The following is a 15,426-nucleotide window of genomic DNA, read 5'->3' as shown; positions in this document are numbered from 1 at the left end:
CCTCGCAACGGCCGCCATGGAGACCCAGCCGGAGGGCGGCGGCTTCACCAGCGTCGTGTCCAAGCGGAGCCGGCGGAAGCGGCGGGCGGGCGGCGAGGGAGGGGCGGCCGCCATGGACACGGCGGAGCCGCGGCCCAGCAAGAGGCCGGCCTTCCCGCCCGTGGCCGCTGAGGCGCTTGTGGTACGGGCGGGGAGGAACACGGGGCTGGCGGGGAAGCGACTCTGGGCCTCACCCCCCTTCTCCTCACCCCCGGCCCCTTCATCTCCTCCTCACCCCCGGCCCCTTCTTCCCCTCCTCACCCCCGGCCCCTTCTTCCCCTCGTCACCCCCGGCCCCTTCTTCCCCTCGTCACCCCCGGCCCCTTCTTCCCCTCCTCACCCCCGGCCCCTTCTTCCCCTCGTCACCCCCGGCCCCTTCTTCCCCTCGTCACCCCCGGCCCCTTCTTCCCCTCGTCACCCCCGGCCCCTTCTTCTCCTCCTCACCCCCGGCCCCTTCATCCCCTCCTCACCCCCGGCCCCTTCTTCCCCTCCTCACCCCCGGCCCCTTCTTCCCCTCCTCACCCCCGGCCCCTTCTTCCCCTCCTCACCCCCGGCCCCTTCTTCTCCTCCTCACCCCCGGCCCCTTCTTCCCCTCCTCACCCCCGGCCCCTTCTTCCCCTCCTCACCCCCGGCCCCTTCTTCTCCTCCTCACCCCCGGCCCCTTCATCTCCTCCTCACCCCCGGCCCCTTCTCCTCCTCACCGCCCTCTCCTCACCCCTAGGCTGGGAAAGCCGAGCTGAGGAAGGTGCCCGTGCCGGCCAACAGATACACCCCGCTGAAGGAGAACTGGATGAAAATATTCACGCCTATCGTGGAGCACTTGCAGCTTCAGATCAGGTTTAATTTGAAAACGAGGAACGTTGAAATCAAGGTAAAGAGAGCTCTTTTTCTTGTTTTCCTAGTGGTACCTGCGCTGCGTGCCAGAAAGTGCATAGTTTCACTTAATCAGAAAACTCTCACTGAGAATAAAAATAAAATCTGTCAGTTATTGCTTAGAAACAAGTAGTTAATGCAAGTAAAATTTAATTTCTTCTAGAAGAGGCCAGAATGAGCTGGCGGGGGTGTTTCATTTCTTTTTAGGAGAAAATTATGTGCTTGTGAATTAAGGAAGAATCTGTGTGCTAGATCTGCTCTTGGAATGCAGCATTTTCCAGCTGTGTAAGGCTCCTGCTTCTGTGACAGCTTTGAGCTAACAGTGGCTTTTGAGATGGCCACTGTGCCAACTGATATATTTTGTTTGTGGCAGAAGATGAGAGTCTGGAATGTAATAGCTTGTGATTTTTCTTTAATGGATTACACTGGAATAGCACAGGGTGTGGATATACAGCACTACTGCTTTGAAATTGGGTTCATCTGATTGAAACACTCTGTATAATTTTAAATCTTGAAGATGCTCATTTCTCATTCTTACTCCTTCTTGGGAATATTCAGACTAGCTGTTTTTAAGTGGATATCCAAAGCTTGTCATACAAGTTACTGCTGGTGTCTGTATTTTCACTATTACAAGATCTCATACATCAACATTGTTAATACCATAATTTTTTTCTAACCTTAAAATCTTGCCACAAATCCGATGGTAGCAACCAGCAGAAAGGTGACAGAACTATCCCTTATTTACACTTCCTAGAAATAACTTGAAGGAAAAGGTAGAGAAGAGCAGGAAGTCTTGCAGTTCTACTGAATAACTGCAGGCAAAACCCTTGGGATTTTAACAGCACTTTTTGATACAGAATGGTGTCTCATTGAAAAGTTGGTAGTTTTGTTAATGATCAAGCTGATTTAATTTTGCCCATATCTATCATTGGCATAAAACAATGGAAAACTTTGAAGTGAGTTTCTGTCATTTCTTTGACATGGTATGGAAGCCGTAAATGACATTGTAGAATACATTTGTATTCCAGTCCTTAACATAATTATCATCCTTAATTATTGCTTTCTTTTTCCTTTTTTCTTTTCAAGACTGCTCTTTTCTAACTTGTCCCTGTTCAGGTCTGTAAATGCAGATGTGCACAAGCTTTTCCACTGGTGGCAGGGAAATGATTTGGCCCAGTTCTAGAATATGAGGTGAAAGAACATCCCAACAGCAGATCCTGGGCCTCTGCTGGCAGGGGATAAGAAAAAGTATAAATCTTCAACACTTCAACAGGTCAATTTGTTCCTGTTCAAAAATACCTTGTTAATCTTTCTCTTGTTCCATGTGTTTTATTGAACCTGTCCAGGTTTCTAATGATCTGCTATAATATCTTTGGGATATTGTCATTAGAATAACTTTCCCTCCTCAAGCTGTCTCCTGCTGTTATCCTGTTCTTTTATTCTACTGTTGTGTTGCAGTTTAGTTTAGGGATTTGGTGTTTCTGGTATGTGTTTGTTTCATACAAAGGGTTCTCCTCAGTCACTGGTGATGGGGATTGTCAGCAGTTTCTCTTTTCCCTCCCCTCCAAACCCAGACTGTTGGTGTGTTCTTGTGGTTGAGGGTTAACTTTATAAGAAAACACAAAGTTTATCATTTGGGCCTTTCAGTAAAACACAATATAGGGTCATTACCTAAATGTAGATTTTTCTATTATATTTTTTTTATGGTTAGCCTTTTTCTCTTCGATTTTTCAAATTGTGATCCTACTTGCATGGTCTTAATTTGCAAACATCTTCTCTTGCAGACTTGTCAAGAGACAAAGGATCTCAGTGCTCTAACGAAAGCAGCTGATTTTGTGAAAGCATTTATCCTTGGGTTTCAAGTAGAGGTGAGTCTCCCAACAGCTCGATCGTGAGACTGCTTGAAGTTGCTTGCATGATGTCTTTGGCCTCTCTGCAAATTACAGTAAGAAAGAAATAAAAATCCTTAGGTGGGTTTCTAGAAAGGAATTTGTTTGAAATTGTGACTGGAGTATAAGTCTAGTTTCTTAAGCTAATGCAGGACAAAAAAGTAATCTTTGAGCGGCGCATAATTAAAATTATGAAAAAGAGGACATATTTAGCTGTATGTGAGAGGCAAGCATGAAGCTGTCATCCGGCTCTGAGATGCTCTGCACATTAAAGGCTGTCTGGTTTGCTTTAGTCCTAATCAATAACCATTAGTCTGTTCAGAACTCCAACTTGGAGAAAACAAACCCACTTTTTGCAGCATTGTACAGGCTGATGGTTGGTGGAAAGCTGGGCTGACTTCACGAGTATCGGTGGGTCTGGAGTGAACGTGGAGGGGTCTAAGCATGTGTAGGGTTCTCTCTACAGAAGTAAAAACGTATATTGCTATTGAAAAATAGTCAATCTAAGTAGCTGACTGCTGTTTGATATGTTAAGTGGGGAAATACTGTTGATGTCATCTGTCTATATGTATAAAGTAAACATATCAGCTTTCAACTCTTGTGGTCTATAACACTCATGCTGATAACAAATGTCTTAATGTTTTAGGATGCTCTTGCTCTCATCAGATTAGATGATCTTTTTCTAGAATCATTTGAAGTTACAGATGGTAAGTCATTTGTGCTGCACTATTTGAGTAGCTCTGTGTACCATCTGCACATACGTTTTGGGCTTGTTTTGTTTTCCCCTGGTCCACTTATGTCACTTATCTTCAGTGATCAGGGAAACTTTAATACTGTTACACAGAATTATTGTTCAGGCACAGGTGTTTTGAAAGGGTTGTCTTTTTTTTAAGATGTCCCAAAAAACCTCCCAAACTCCTTAAAAGCATGTCACTTTGTTAGAGTTATTTTATTTTTCTTGTCACAGTGTAAAAGTTGCTTTAAACTTAAAGGTGACATGGAGTGTTTTGGGGAGTACATCCATTAGATTCATAAACTGAATTGGGCTTTGTTCCTCCCTAGATTTTCACTTCTACTCACATAAGTAAATATATATAGTTCATCTATAGTACAGTTGCTTTCATATTACTTAAAATGTGTTTGTTTCCAGTAGCTTGAACAACGGAAGCTGTGCAAATGCATGCCATTGCTGTTAACTTAGCATGTTCTTCTCTTTTTATAACAGTCAAACCGCTGAAAGGAGATCATCTGTCAAGAGCAATAGGTAGAATAGCAGGGAAAGGCGGAAAAACAAAATTCACTATAGAAAACGTAACCAGGACACGAATCGTTCTCGCTGACACGTGAGTATTGACTTCCTTCCTTCTAGGCAGAGTGCAGGCCCCAAACTAATCCATGTCCAGTTTTGGGAATAAGGACAACTTGAATATTTTGAAATTGCTGTAGAGCAGTAGTAAGACAAATGATTTGTTATTTTTCATGAACACTAACTCTGAGTACTTATTTGACCTTTTGAGAATTATAAGTCACCAGGACCCCTAGAATGGAGCAATTCTACACAGCATAAGAATTCTTTCCTATAAATAATCAATGTTGAATCCACCAACCCTGGAACAATGTTTTCTTCCTGAAGCTGCTACACTGTTAAACTTACATATTGTAAATCTGTTTTATAAAGGAGTTAGAGGAGCACAGGTTTTGTGTTGTAGCTTTTCTGAGTGTTTGGGGGTTTTTTGAATGACAACTGTTGAAGAGGAATTAGAACACTCAGCTGAAATTCCATGTTCATCTCTCACCTCCAACTTAGATGCTCTACTACCTATATAATCAGAAAGGGTTTTTTCCATTAACTAATGCTACTTTAACTTTTTAACAGGAAAATTCATATATTGGGATCTTTTCAGAACATTAAAATGGCACGAACAGCCATTTGCAATCTAATTTTAGGTAAGTCCTGTTATCTAATCTTTTCCATGACATATAATGTTGCAGTCTTGAGAAACTGCTGGGGGACGGGGGAGGGGGGTGTCTTACTTTTTCCTGGTGTGTCCACACCCACCTTTGGAGCAGGCAGCAGTAACCTTGACCATGTTCCTCACTCCAGGCTTATTCTCCACTCCAACACAGACATAAGCATCAGAGCCAAACATCTGTTTCTGGGACATATGTTGTTTGCCGACTGACTTTGTGTTTTATTCCGCAGGAAGCCCTCCATCCAAGGTTTATGGCAATATTCGGGCAGTGGCCAGCAGAGCTGCTGAAAGATTCTGAGCTGCCATGTGCCTGCACTACCACATGCTGGGAGTCATGGTTTCTGTACATCTGAGGGGCCTGGAGCTACACAAGCACTCTGTCTTCTGTTTGATTCAGAAACCCAGAATACCAGGACTGTCTGTGGAGTCTATTATTCTTCAGATGTGCTCATTTGAACACATTTAGTACTTGTGTACAGTCATTAAAAGTTATTTTAAATGAATTGTGTGTATATCAAAAAAAACAGGTACTGAGTTTTACCTAAACTTATCATCAAACAAAAACATGCTTCATTACTGACTTCCAGAACGTCAAGGCACTGAGAGACTGCTGTCAGGACTTCAGAAACCGTTTCAGTTTAAAGTTTTGAGGCTAAAGGAATCAGCACAGTGAAGTGTTCATAGCCACACTTTGTGGACCAGTATCTTCCTGGAAAAGGAGGAATCAACTGGAAGGAAAGTTCAATGGCAGAGGCTGCCCAGCATGCCTCTGCTGCTGATGGCACAGATGACACAAAAATGGTAAGATGGCAAAGAGGTAAACAGTATATTTGAACTTCTTGCTAGAATCTGCACCTATATAGATTTTAATTTTCTTGCAAATGATCTGTAAGGGCAGCCCAATGAAGCTAAGAGCCTAAAGGTTAAATACCAGTCAGTGTACCAGAGCACACACAACTCAGGCACTGTGTCTCTTCCTTAATGTAACATATGTGACATGCCTGGAACAGAGCAGGGAGAGAGATGGCAGAGCCCAGGCACAGACCCAGTTTGACTTAAACGTGGCCCTTTTCTTGTGACCAGGTCTCTTGAAAGTAATTCAGTTTAGGTTTGCGATTGAAAACAAAAACCAAAATGAGACGCTCAAAACACTAGCAAATTGGATAAGCGTTTCTCTCAATGTCTGAGCTTCCAATGCAGCCCTTTGTAGTAGGGGATCATAATTGTAACCAAATTAATTCAAGCAAGCCTTGAATTGTTAAGAGATTTACAACTTGCCAAGTGACCTTGATGTACAGCTCCCAGCAGTCTGAGCAATGTAGAGTGTCCAGTTAGAGCACTAGGAGATACAACAGTGCACCTGCCTACTTCCTGTTCATTGTTTATGCCATTTATCTCAATTAGCTTGAAAGGTAAGGGGAGAGCAAGGCAAGGACACACAACAGTAATCTCCTCTTCATCTTAAAGCAGGTACACAGCAATACCAACCAAAAGCAGTAGAAAGGGAGAGGGCAGCACATGAGAGGGCCCAAACTGCACCACAAAGAGCAGCAGCAGCTGGTGCACCTGCTCCAGGTAGGATTGCTTCCACCTGCACAGCTCTCCCATCTTTCCTTGAGCAAGAAGCTGCTTTTTGTTCTCCAGCTACATTAAGGTTAGAGTTGGTTTGTTGTTTGTTTTGTTTTTTAAACTACCTTCCACTTAGCACAATCATCCTGAAATTAGGATTTAAACAAGGTATTTTATCAATTTTGGACATGTAACAGTGAGAACCAGATATGCTTTTAAGAAAAAAAAAAATAGATAAATATTCTTGAAACACTGAAATGAAGCCTGGAAGTGTTCAAGAGGGACCTATACACACCCTGTATGGTTTTTAAACCAATCTTTATAATCCAAGAGGACATAAAGAACTATGAACAGCAAGTTTTCTTCAGAGCAGGGGCCAGAGCTGCTTCACACTGAACAGGAAGGGTTGAGGTAAGTACTGACACACCCCAGCCAAGGTTCAAATATTTTATTTTGTATTCATATAGTATGAAGGTTCTTATAGTTCCCACAACATATGATGTAGCATGCAGAGGAAAAACTAAACATTCAACATAAATCATTTTTCCCCACACAAACTAAAAAAAAAAAAAAACCAAACACCTCATCCCTCCCCTTCCAATCCCCCCAAGGAAATAACGTTAGCACTAATTTCTATAATGCCAGCCAAGATATGCACAAGCAAGTAAGAGAAATGGAAAGCATTTGCTAAAATGTTTGTAACAAATACTTATGTACAAAAAATTCACAAAAGACTAGTTCCCCCTTGAAGCAGAGCACATGGCAGTTGACACTGGAACAGATACAACCACTGGCTGGGATTATAAGCCACGTACTGATCCAGAGGAAGAAAAGTTACATGTAGTGGAGATTTTTGTTTTGAACATTAACATTTACCAAAGTTTGGCAACATTATCTTTTAAATTATGCAAATTATGTAAACAAGAGGAACATTTCAAATTGATCTACATGCAAAACTTCATGTCATGCAAGGACACCAAGCACCTGGATTTCTCTCTCACAGACAGAGCCCATGATGTGCAGCACTCAGTTGAAGGAACAGCTATGGCAGACAGGTGCTCACCTGAAGTAGGTTCAGACAACCTGCACTTTCCACTGCTGATTATAAAACTTTTTTTTTTTTTAAATAGAAAAACTACTATACAGGAAAGATGTACTGTCCTAAAAAAAAAAAAAAAATAATCTAGCAAATGTTTTTTTCTTCCAGCCAATAGTACCATTGCAGAAAAGGGAAGGGATGATATAAAGTTGTAAAACATGGCTCGCTACTTTTATATCACACAAATATATCAAGTTACCATCTGTTACAAATTATGATATGGACAAATCTAGAAAAGAAAAAAATTCTCCAGGCAAAGGACTGGAGAACCACAAGAGGTATAAATTTAGATAGTGTGAAGTTTTCCTCCTCTATGGCATAGCTTAACAAGATTTTTCCCCCGTATGAATCCTATATACATATATATATATAAAATATTACCAGTTATTTATGCTACCTGTAGTATTCTTTAAATGCAGAGGGGAAACTATCATGGTTGAAACAACAGAATTTAAATGGCAAGAACATTTGATAATCTAATTACTGTATAAAATAAGTAGATGGGAGTCCTGCACAGTTATGTTGATCTAGTTTCGTAAAGCTAAGCACAAGAGAAAATCACGAATGCATCTAACAACGTGAGCAGCTGTATCCAAAATGAATCCAAAACAGCAGATTTGCCTTCACTTCAGGACAGTGTAACTGCTCCCACTTCCTAGGTGACAAAATCTAGTGGCCATACAAGCATTCTGCAGTTACTATTATATATGCACACGAAGGCTAGTTCTTGGCAGTAGCATTAAACTATATTCTCATATTAAGTAGAACTGTACTAAGTTATTTAGCAAAGAGACACAGTCCCTGGTAATATATTAACAGGTATAAATAAACTTAGTCTCCTGTGTTACAAAAAAATGTAATTAAGGTGAATTAATAAGAAGCAATGCTTTGTCAGCCAGTCAATATATAGAAACATCTGAACAGTCACAGGAAGAGAGTTGACCTAACACCCAGTTGAAATTTTACATTCTTCTACTATATATATAAAACTGTGTGAAATAAAAGTAAGGATGTATATCCATATATTGAACTGTTAATATTCTGCTTGGCACTTTGTACTCTAGTTTTGTTTCTGAATCAAGTATATTAAATTAAAGCCCACCTAGCTACTACATATAGAAAGCTACATATATATCTATATATAAATACACACACACATATATATAGATAGATATTTCCTTGTTATAAAAGATGAAGAAAAATAAATTAAAAAGCCAACCCCTTCCCTTTCTCCACCACACTGATATGCTCTTTCCATCTTTGCTGTCCTTCAGACTTTAAAGTGCTACACTGAGTTATTGAGAGAATAAAAGTTCAATAACACTTAGTTGGCTTCATGAGGCTCATGTTGGAAAATGTGGCTTCACAGAGAAAAATACTTCCATTGAAATACACAGAGAGCATTGCTGGACGTCTTGAGCAGATCTTCAGAGATGGAGAAGAAAGCAAAAGTGTTGGGTGGTGCCCTGCAGAGTCACACATCTACAACCATCTTTTTGTGGATATCTAGGCCTCCTACAACCTGGGAAAACAAGTGTTCGCAAAGAGATGAGAATCAAAAGTTAGCAAGATACAAAGAACACACTTTATTCAGAAGATGCATTCAGGTAAATCATAACTACAGTACTTCCCTGGCCTCTCCAAACTAATTTACATTTCACAAGTGCTGTGAAATATATGAATGAATTACGTATTCTCCACAGTAATTATTACAATTTACACACTCAGGGCCTGAGTAAAATAATGTGACTTACACCATTTTGTCTTTCCTGCCCATCTCATATTCTGACCTTGCACTATGTTTCTGCACATTACATTAAATTCTAACTCCACTTCTAAAACACCCTGTAAAATTGTGCACCTTGGCATGAGAAGCCACAAGGCTTAGGAAAAGTAGCAGGATTTCTGACAGAACTGCATGCACCCAAAAAAGGATTAACAGCATTCAAAGGTGTACGATTCATGCACAGAGAAGGAGGTACAGCATCAGAGGAACCTTTTACAACACAGAAACAAAATTCAAAGGCCAAATGCCACAAAATATTTTTCTAGATAGCACAAAATTCAAAAGCAGTTAATATGCAAGAGGGAAGGTGATAAGAAACTCTTAACTTCCTAAAAGACAACTTTCATTCCTAAACTGGAGAAATTAAAAGAACATAGAAGGAAAATAGGAGTACAAGACAGGAAGTCTGGGCAGAAGCTAAACGATAAAACAAAAGGCAACATTTTATTTGATGGATGGCTCCAAGGCACCCCCCTGCAAGAAATAATCAGGTGTTTCACTAATCTAGGTGTTTGCAGGCTGCTGTGGACAAGGAGGAACTCATTCTGGATCTTCTGCAGATGACCATGTGTTTTCACATGCCACAAAAATAACTAAACTCTGAAAAAAACTATGCAGACAATAGAACTATTTTGCTCTAATACTTTGGGGGAGAGCAGGTTTTTTTTAGTACTTGCATTGATCGTGAGTATGAGCAAGATCCGTTTGAACTGGAGTTCTAAATTCAAAGACTAGGAAACAAAATCAATGCCTGGCTACCTACTGACTCAAGCTGTGCAACCCAGGTGTATGTTCATTAATACACCATTTAAAATTCATGTAAAAACACTCATTATTGTGATTTTCAAATGCTCAAGTTTCAATGTGCCATTTGCTTTTTTTTTTTTTTGGAAGAGAAAATTTAAAACTTGCTGTCAGCTAATTAAACAAATACACAACATGGGTAGAAATCAGCCATTTCAGATCTCAAGCAGTACATTCAAGCATTCTGCTCAGTACTACCCAAAAAGTGTTTAAAATGCGCCTTGCAACTGTTTGTCCTTTTTCAAGAGTAGCACCTGAAGGGTTCCTCTCCCTGTAACCGACACAAATCCCGCTGCCCAGCCTTTGGAAAATCCCCTGTTGCGCAGATGGTGATAATCTCCTCGGGCTCTCTCCACGCTGCAAATAGAAACCTTTCTAAAGGGTGATTTGGAGCAGACACCCAGTTTAGAGATTGGAAGATTAACCTAAAGGTAACCTCTGCAGAACACACCTCTCCCCTCCATCCACAGAGATCTGCCGGGACATACTCTGGTTTTACAGCTTTCAGGTTGTTTGAAGCAATTTTTCCCCCATCAGCAGATCGGACATGCCAGCCCATCATGCTTCGGTATTTTTTTACTCAGTGTATTCTATAAAGCAGCTAGAGACACTGAAAACAACTGAAAGTGCTGTTTCTTTTTTAACCAAATGTAACTGTTGAAAACAAACCATCCTCCCACAAGCAGCCAGTCAATCGCAACTCATCTTTAAAGCTGCTATTTTCTACCAGCATAGAGACTGGAATCCAACATGCATCTCTATGCCAAGCTAGCATTTCTGTCTACATACAAAAATAATTAGGGCTGGTTTTGTGTTTATTTTGTCATAAAATGACACAGAAATTAGTTTGTAAAAGCTGCTGTGCTCTGAACAATGCAACCTTCTTCACGCTCAATCCAACAGGGACATCTGTGTCCTGAAGGAACCGGTTCGTGACCTGCTCATATGCGATAGAACACATTGCTCTATTGGAAGCCATAAGACAAACCCACCATCTATAATAAAGCTGTGTCAAGGGGCAACTGTTGCCAAGTCAGAAGAAACACTCTACTCTTACAATATTACTCTTCATACTATTAACCATTTTTCCTCTTTTTTTTTTTTTTAAAAATTCCAAATTATTGAAATTTTCTTTAGAGGTTACTTACAGCACAGAATTCTTCAAAGGATATTCTTCCATCACCATCCTTATCTGCATTAATTATGGTTTTATCTACAATTTGCTGTAACTGAGTGTCTTTGAGATTGTTCCCAACCATCATCTTCAGCACTTGGAAGAGCTCTCCATTTGAGATATAACCATCTTTGTCCATATCATAAATGCGAAAAGCAACTGCAGAAGTAAATACATATATACATAAACCTTTCAAGTAATAAATGTGGTCAACAAAGAGTGATATACATTCATGTGCTTTGCATTAACCGTAAGTAATGACACAATTCTGCACAAACTGAGAAAAATACTGCATTTTAAGTGAGATTTCTAACAGCCTTCCTGTTTCATCCTGAAAAAACATAAAACAGAGACAATACAATGAATGGTGCTACTGTCAAATATAAAAGAAAAACCTCACTTTAGAAATGTCAGTCAAGATTGTTTCAGCACCAGGACACTGAACTGGAACTTCTTTACCACCACAAGTGAAGCACCCAGGTAGCAACTCATTTGCAAGCAGAAAAAATTACAACCTCCTAAGGAAAAGATTAATCAAAATCCCACCTGGTTACTTTGCTGCAAACAATTCAGCATTAAGACTTGAGTTTAGTTTTAAACATTTCAGTCTTATTTACTGAAAGCTACATCCATGACTGAACCTATCCCTTCCCAACTCCAAAAGCTTGTGGGTCATGCTGTGTTTCCAAGATGCAGTTCTCAAACAAGAATTTAGTGCTGTTCTACCTGTAGTAGCAAAAAAGTTCATGTTATTCTTATGCCCTCATAAAGCAAAGCACATTGCTACGCAGCTTTGTGACCAAAATATCCTTAAATGATTGATTTTTTGTTTTAAATGGGAAGCAATTGAAGATATTCAGAAGGCAACCTCCTCCTCAAACATTCCCTGCAGAAAGAGTGTTGGCAAATTGTTCACACAAACAACATGTGCAAAAAGCTCACAGTTTACTGTCATGATTTCCCACTTTTTCAAAGAATCTGGATTTGATGATCTCTCAGTGTTAACGAGCCAAAGTGTATTTCAGGGTGTCAAAAAACTTCTGTTAAGGAAAATCAAAATACTTACACCTCAACTTCTGTTCCTTATCTCCTTTGACACTGAACTGGGAGACTCCTTCTATAAATTCTAAAAAGTACAAGAAAAATATTCACCAAAAAGTGTATTTTTAAATAAACCAAGAAAATCAACATTCAGAATTTTTTTAAAATTGTAAAAATCATCTAAATTACCCTCAAGTCTTTAAAATATTGCCTATCTTGTGACACCTGAAGGTATCAAAGTATGTAGACACTTATGTTCTTTAGTAGGAAGTACTTCAAATCCAATACTGCACTCACTGAACAGACTTGTTACACCAGTATTTAAGTAGATCGTTGCAAGAATCTGTTCTGAAACTCCCATGGAGATCTTTACTAAAGCTACTCCAGTGAGGATTCTAATTGTACAGCTCTTCTCAGGACTGGTTTGTCAGCTTAAGTCATTACATTAAAACTCTAAAACAAATTAAGAAAATATATTTTTTCTGTAAGAAATAGGGTAAAAAGATAATTTACACTGTTTAGCTATTAAGTCATTATCCAGGAGCACATCATTAAAGTGGCCAAAAAAATAAAACCCTGGGATGTGATGTTTCTAGATGAGATCCTGGAACTAGACTTAAGAGCTCTGGGTGGTAAAAATGACAACGGTACAAAACTGCAAGTTCAACTATGGTATAGAAAGAATACAGAGGTATGGCAATATAGCATTAAGTTAAAAGGCCTACTAAGAGTTTCAACAAGTTTTATGAAATTAAGTCAACTATTCCTAGATTACTTACCAATAAAATGCTTGACTTTTTTGCCATTATGCTTAATTATTTAGGTCTTTCAACAAAAGGCAGCAAGTTTTCTCACACTAGTAATTTTCATATAGAATCACAGAATGGTTTGGGTTGGAAGGGACCTTAAAGCTCATTAGTCCAACCCCCTTGCCATGGGCAGGGACACCTTCCACTAGACCAGGTCCCTCAGAGCCCCATCCAACCTGATCTTGAACAATCCCAGGGATGTGGCATCCACAGCTTCTCAGGCAGCCTGTTCAGTGCCTCAGCACCCTCCCAGGGCAGAATTTCTCCCTTATATCCAATCTAAATCTACCCTTTTCAATTTAAAACCTTTCCTTTGAGCTTCCCCCTGAGACAGAAATAATGAAATTAAATGAATCAATCTTGGCCAGATGACAACAATGGAATTCCTTGCCATTTACTGCAGCAACATCATCTTACCACACAAAAATGGATTTTGACAACTTCCTGTTCCCACCCAAGAGGAACAGCTCTTGGTAATTACATTAATCACAGCTCAATGTCACATACAATGTATTTTTCATTGCTGCCTATTTTTCACAACAGAATTTTGGACAGTTACATACAACATTTAGTGCTTTGGAAACTGATACCAAGAAAGTCTCAAAACCTCAACATTCCAGTTACATTGTAGTTCCCCATATAGAAACTGAAGGACATCTGTAAAGTTTAGCAGCTTTTTTTATGTTAATATTTTATTTAAAATGTCATCCTGTCAATACAAATGAGATTTAAGAACTTTCTCCTCAAGAAAAACTGATTAGCCTTTTCTAGCCATGAGCAATAAGAGATAATGAGTATTATCTTGAACAGAAGTTAGACATTATCACTTCTAAGGGGCAGTAACTGTTTTAACATAAACTAGTAATGGATATTTTTAATCTGCTGGCCCTTTTAATCATGAATATTTAAAATAAGTAAAAAAATGGAGGAAGTACTAAATCAAAACTTTCAGGGTTTTGCTTGAATTGTCTAGCTAAAAATCGTGTAAAGGAGTTAACAGAAAAATCTGAACTGCTTTCACAATTTAGAAAACTATTTTCAAAATACTCAGAAAAAGATCTCATAACACCTTTTGGATAAACACAACATATGCACAGACATACCACTTACATGGTTTACCCCCTTTTTTCACTGTCTCTTCAGCCTAAGAATGTCCTTCAGATAGCAGCACTACTACATCTGAATTAATGTATTTTAAGAGATACTTAATGAGTAGTCCAACATCACTATGACCTGGAAAGGCATTAGTGAACAATCTGCTCTTTAAGCATTTCATTCAGGAGTCGCCCTAATGTGCCAGAGAAACGAGTTTTACTGGTATTCAATTTCACTAAGAATTAGCGCCTTCTTTTGATGAACAAGTTTTCCTCACCCCTCCTTTCTCAGCAGAAGCAAAATTTGAACTTCAATGAGTAACAGCACCTGTCAGAAAGCACCGTGTCTTACCTTTGAAGTCCACTTCTCCATTTCCATCTGTGTCAAATATATCTATTACTCGCTGTACTAATGGGTTCTGTTGCAATTCAGGTAAAGACATGAACTCTTCCACGCTCAAAGAACCAGAGTTGTCCAAATCAAGCTTCTTAAATCTCTTTCCTAGTCGTTTTATTTCATCAGCATCAACTGGAAAGAAAAAACCACACAACACCTATTCTCAGAAATGCTTCAGTAAGACCTTTACCAGTTAAACACAATGCACAGTTCATTGCTTTCCTACCAGAATTTCTCCTTTATTACAACTATTAAACATCCTCATGGAAGATTATAAAGATAACATCAAATTCTGAAGATGAACACAAGCCTTTGTGTTTTATTTTAAATAAACCTTACCTTTTTTTCTCCCTGCACCAGCCATAATACAGTTAGCCTTGTGACTCACTGAATACCACGTGCTGACACAACATTTTTAAGGATTGAGGGTGCTTAGCTGGTTCTTAGTCAGACAGCTCTCGAAAATACTAATGTAGTAAGTTAGCAATTAGTAAACATATTAGCAAAACTAGTTTTCTTTAGCACACCAAACATACTGGTGACCACTTATTCAGCTACTCAAAACATACCCAGGCAGACCTACAGTAATTTTTTTCTTCTCCATTTCAGACAGCAATTAAACATACCTGTAGCCATGACCTGTATATTTATTTTTTTTCTTTTTGGTCCCAGAAATAAAGCAGATTCAGGTTCTGGAGCCTCTTAACAAAAGAATCTCAAAGCACATGCCCTGCTTTACACCTCTGATAGGAATAGACTAAATCTGTGAATCCATAAACACCACTAAAAAAAGAAAATCTTGTACTGCGCTACTGCTGAAAAGCTTGAAAATGTTTCCCTGTAACAACCTGAAGATTCCTTATCAGCACCTTGATTTATG

The 15,426-nt window shown here is 39.4% G+C and overlaps 2 protein-coding genes across 2 annotated transcripts in view; one reads left to right on the top strand and one right to left on the bottom strand.

Annotated features, from left to right (window-relative positions):
* Positions 1-16: 16 nt before the first annotated feature.
* On the top strand, positions 17-5,276 carry PNO1 (partner of NOB1 homolog; the record flags this gene model as incomplete). Its single annotated transcript, XM_082049850.1, has 7 exons — positions 17-181; positions 760-909; positions 2,696-2,779; positions 3,447-3,507; positions 4,026-4,143; positions 4,677-4,747; positions 5,004-5,276. The coding sequence occupies 7 exons, from the start codon at positions 17-19 to the stop codon at positions 5,069-5,071; spliced, it is 717 nt and encodes a 238-aa protein (XP_081905976.1). The 3' UTR covers positions 5,072-5,276.
* Positions 5,277-6,775: 1,499 nt separating this feature from the next.
* The window catches only part of PPP3R1 (protein phosphatase 3 regulatory subunit B, alpha), a 39,718-nt gene continuing 31,067 nt past the window's right edge, over positions 6,776-15,426 (bottom strand). Inside the window, exons 3-6 of the mRNA XM_082048510.1 lie at positions 14,502-14,678; positions 12,272-12,331; positions 11,180-11,364; positions 6,776-8,963 (exon numbers count right to left, since the gene is read on the bottom strand). Coding sequence (XP_081904636.1) covers positions 8,916-8,963; positions 11,180-11,364; positions 12,272-12,331; positions 14,502-14,678 — 470 coding nt within the window. The 3' untranslated portion in view covers positions 6,776-8,915. The remainder of the gene's footprint in view (positions 8,964-11,179; positions 11,365-12,271; positions 12,332-14,501; positions 14,679-15,426) is intronic.

This window comes from Streptopelia decaocto (assembly GCF_964273445.1).
Source record: "Streptopelia decaocto genome assembly, chromosome: 3".
In the NCBI taxonomy this organism is placed as follows: domain Eukaryota; kingdom Metazoa; phylum Chordata; class Aves; order Columbiformes; family Columbidae; genus Streptopelia; species Streptopelia decaocto.
The sequence above is the reverse complement of the archived record's forward strand: the minus strand, read 5'-3'. Positions and strand labels throughout refer to the sequence as shown.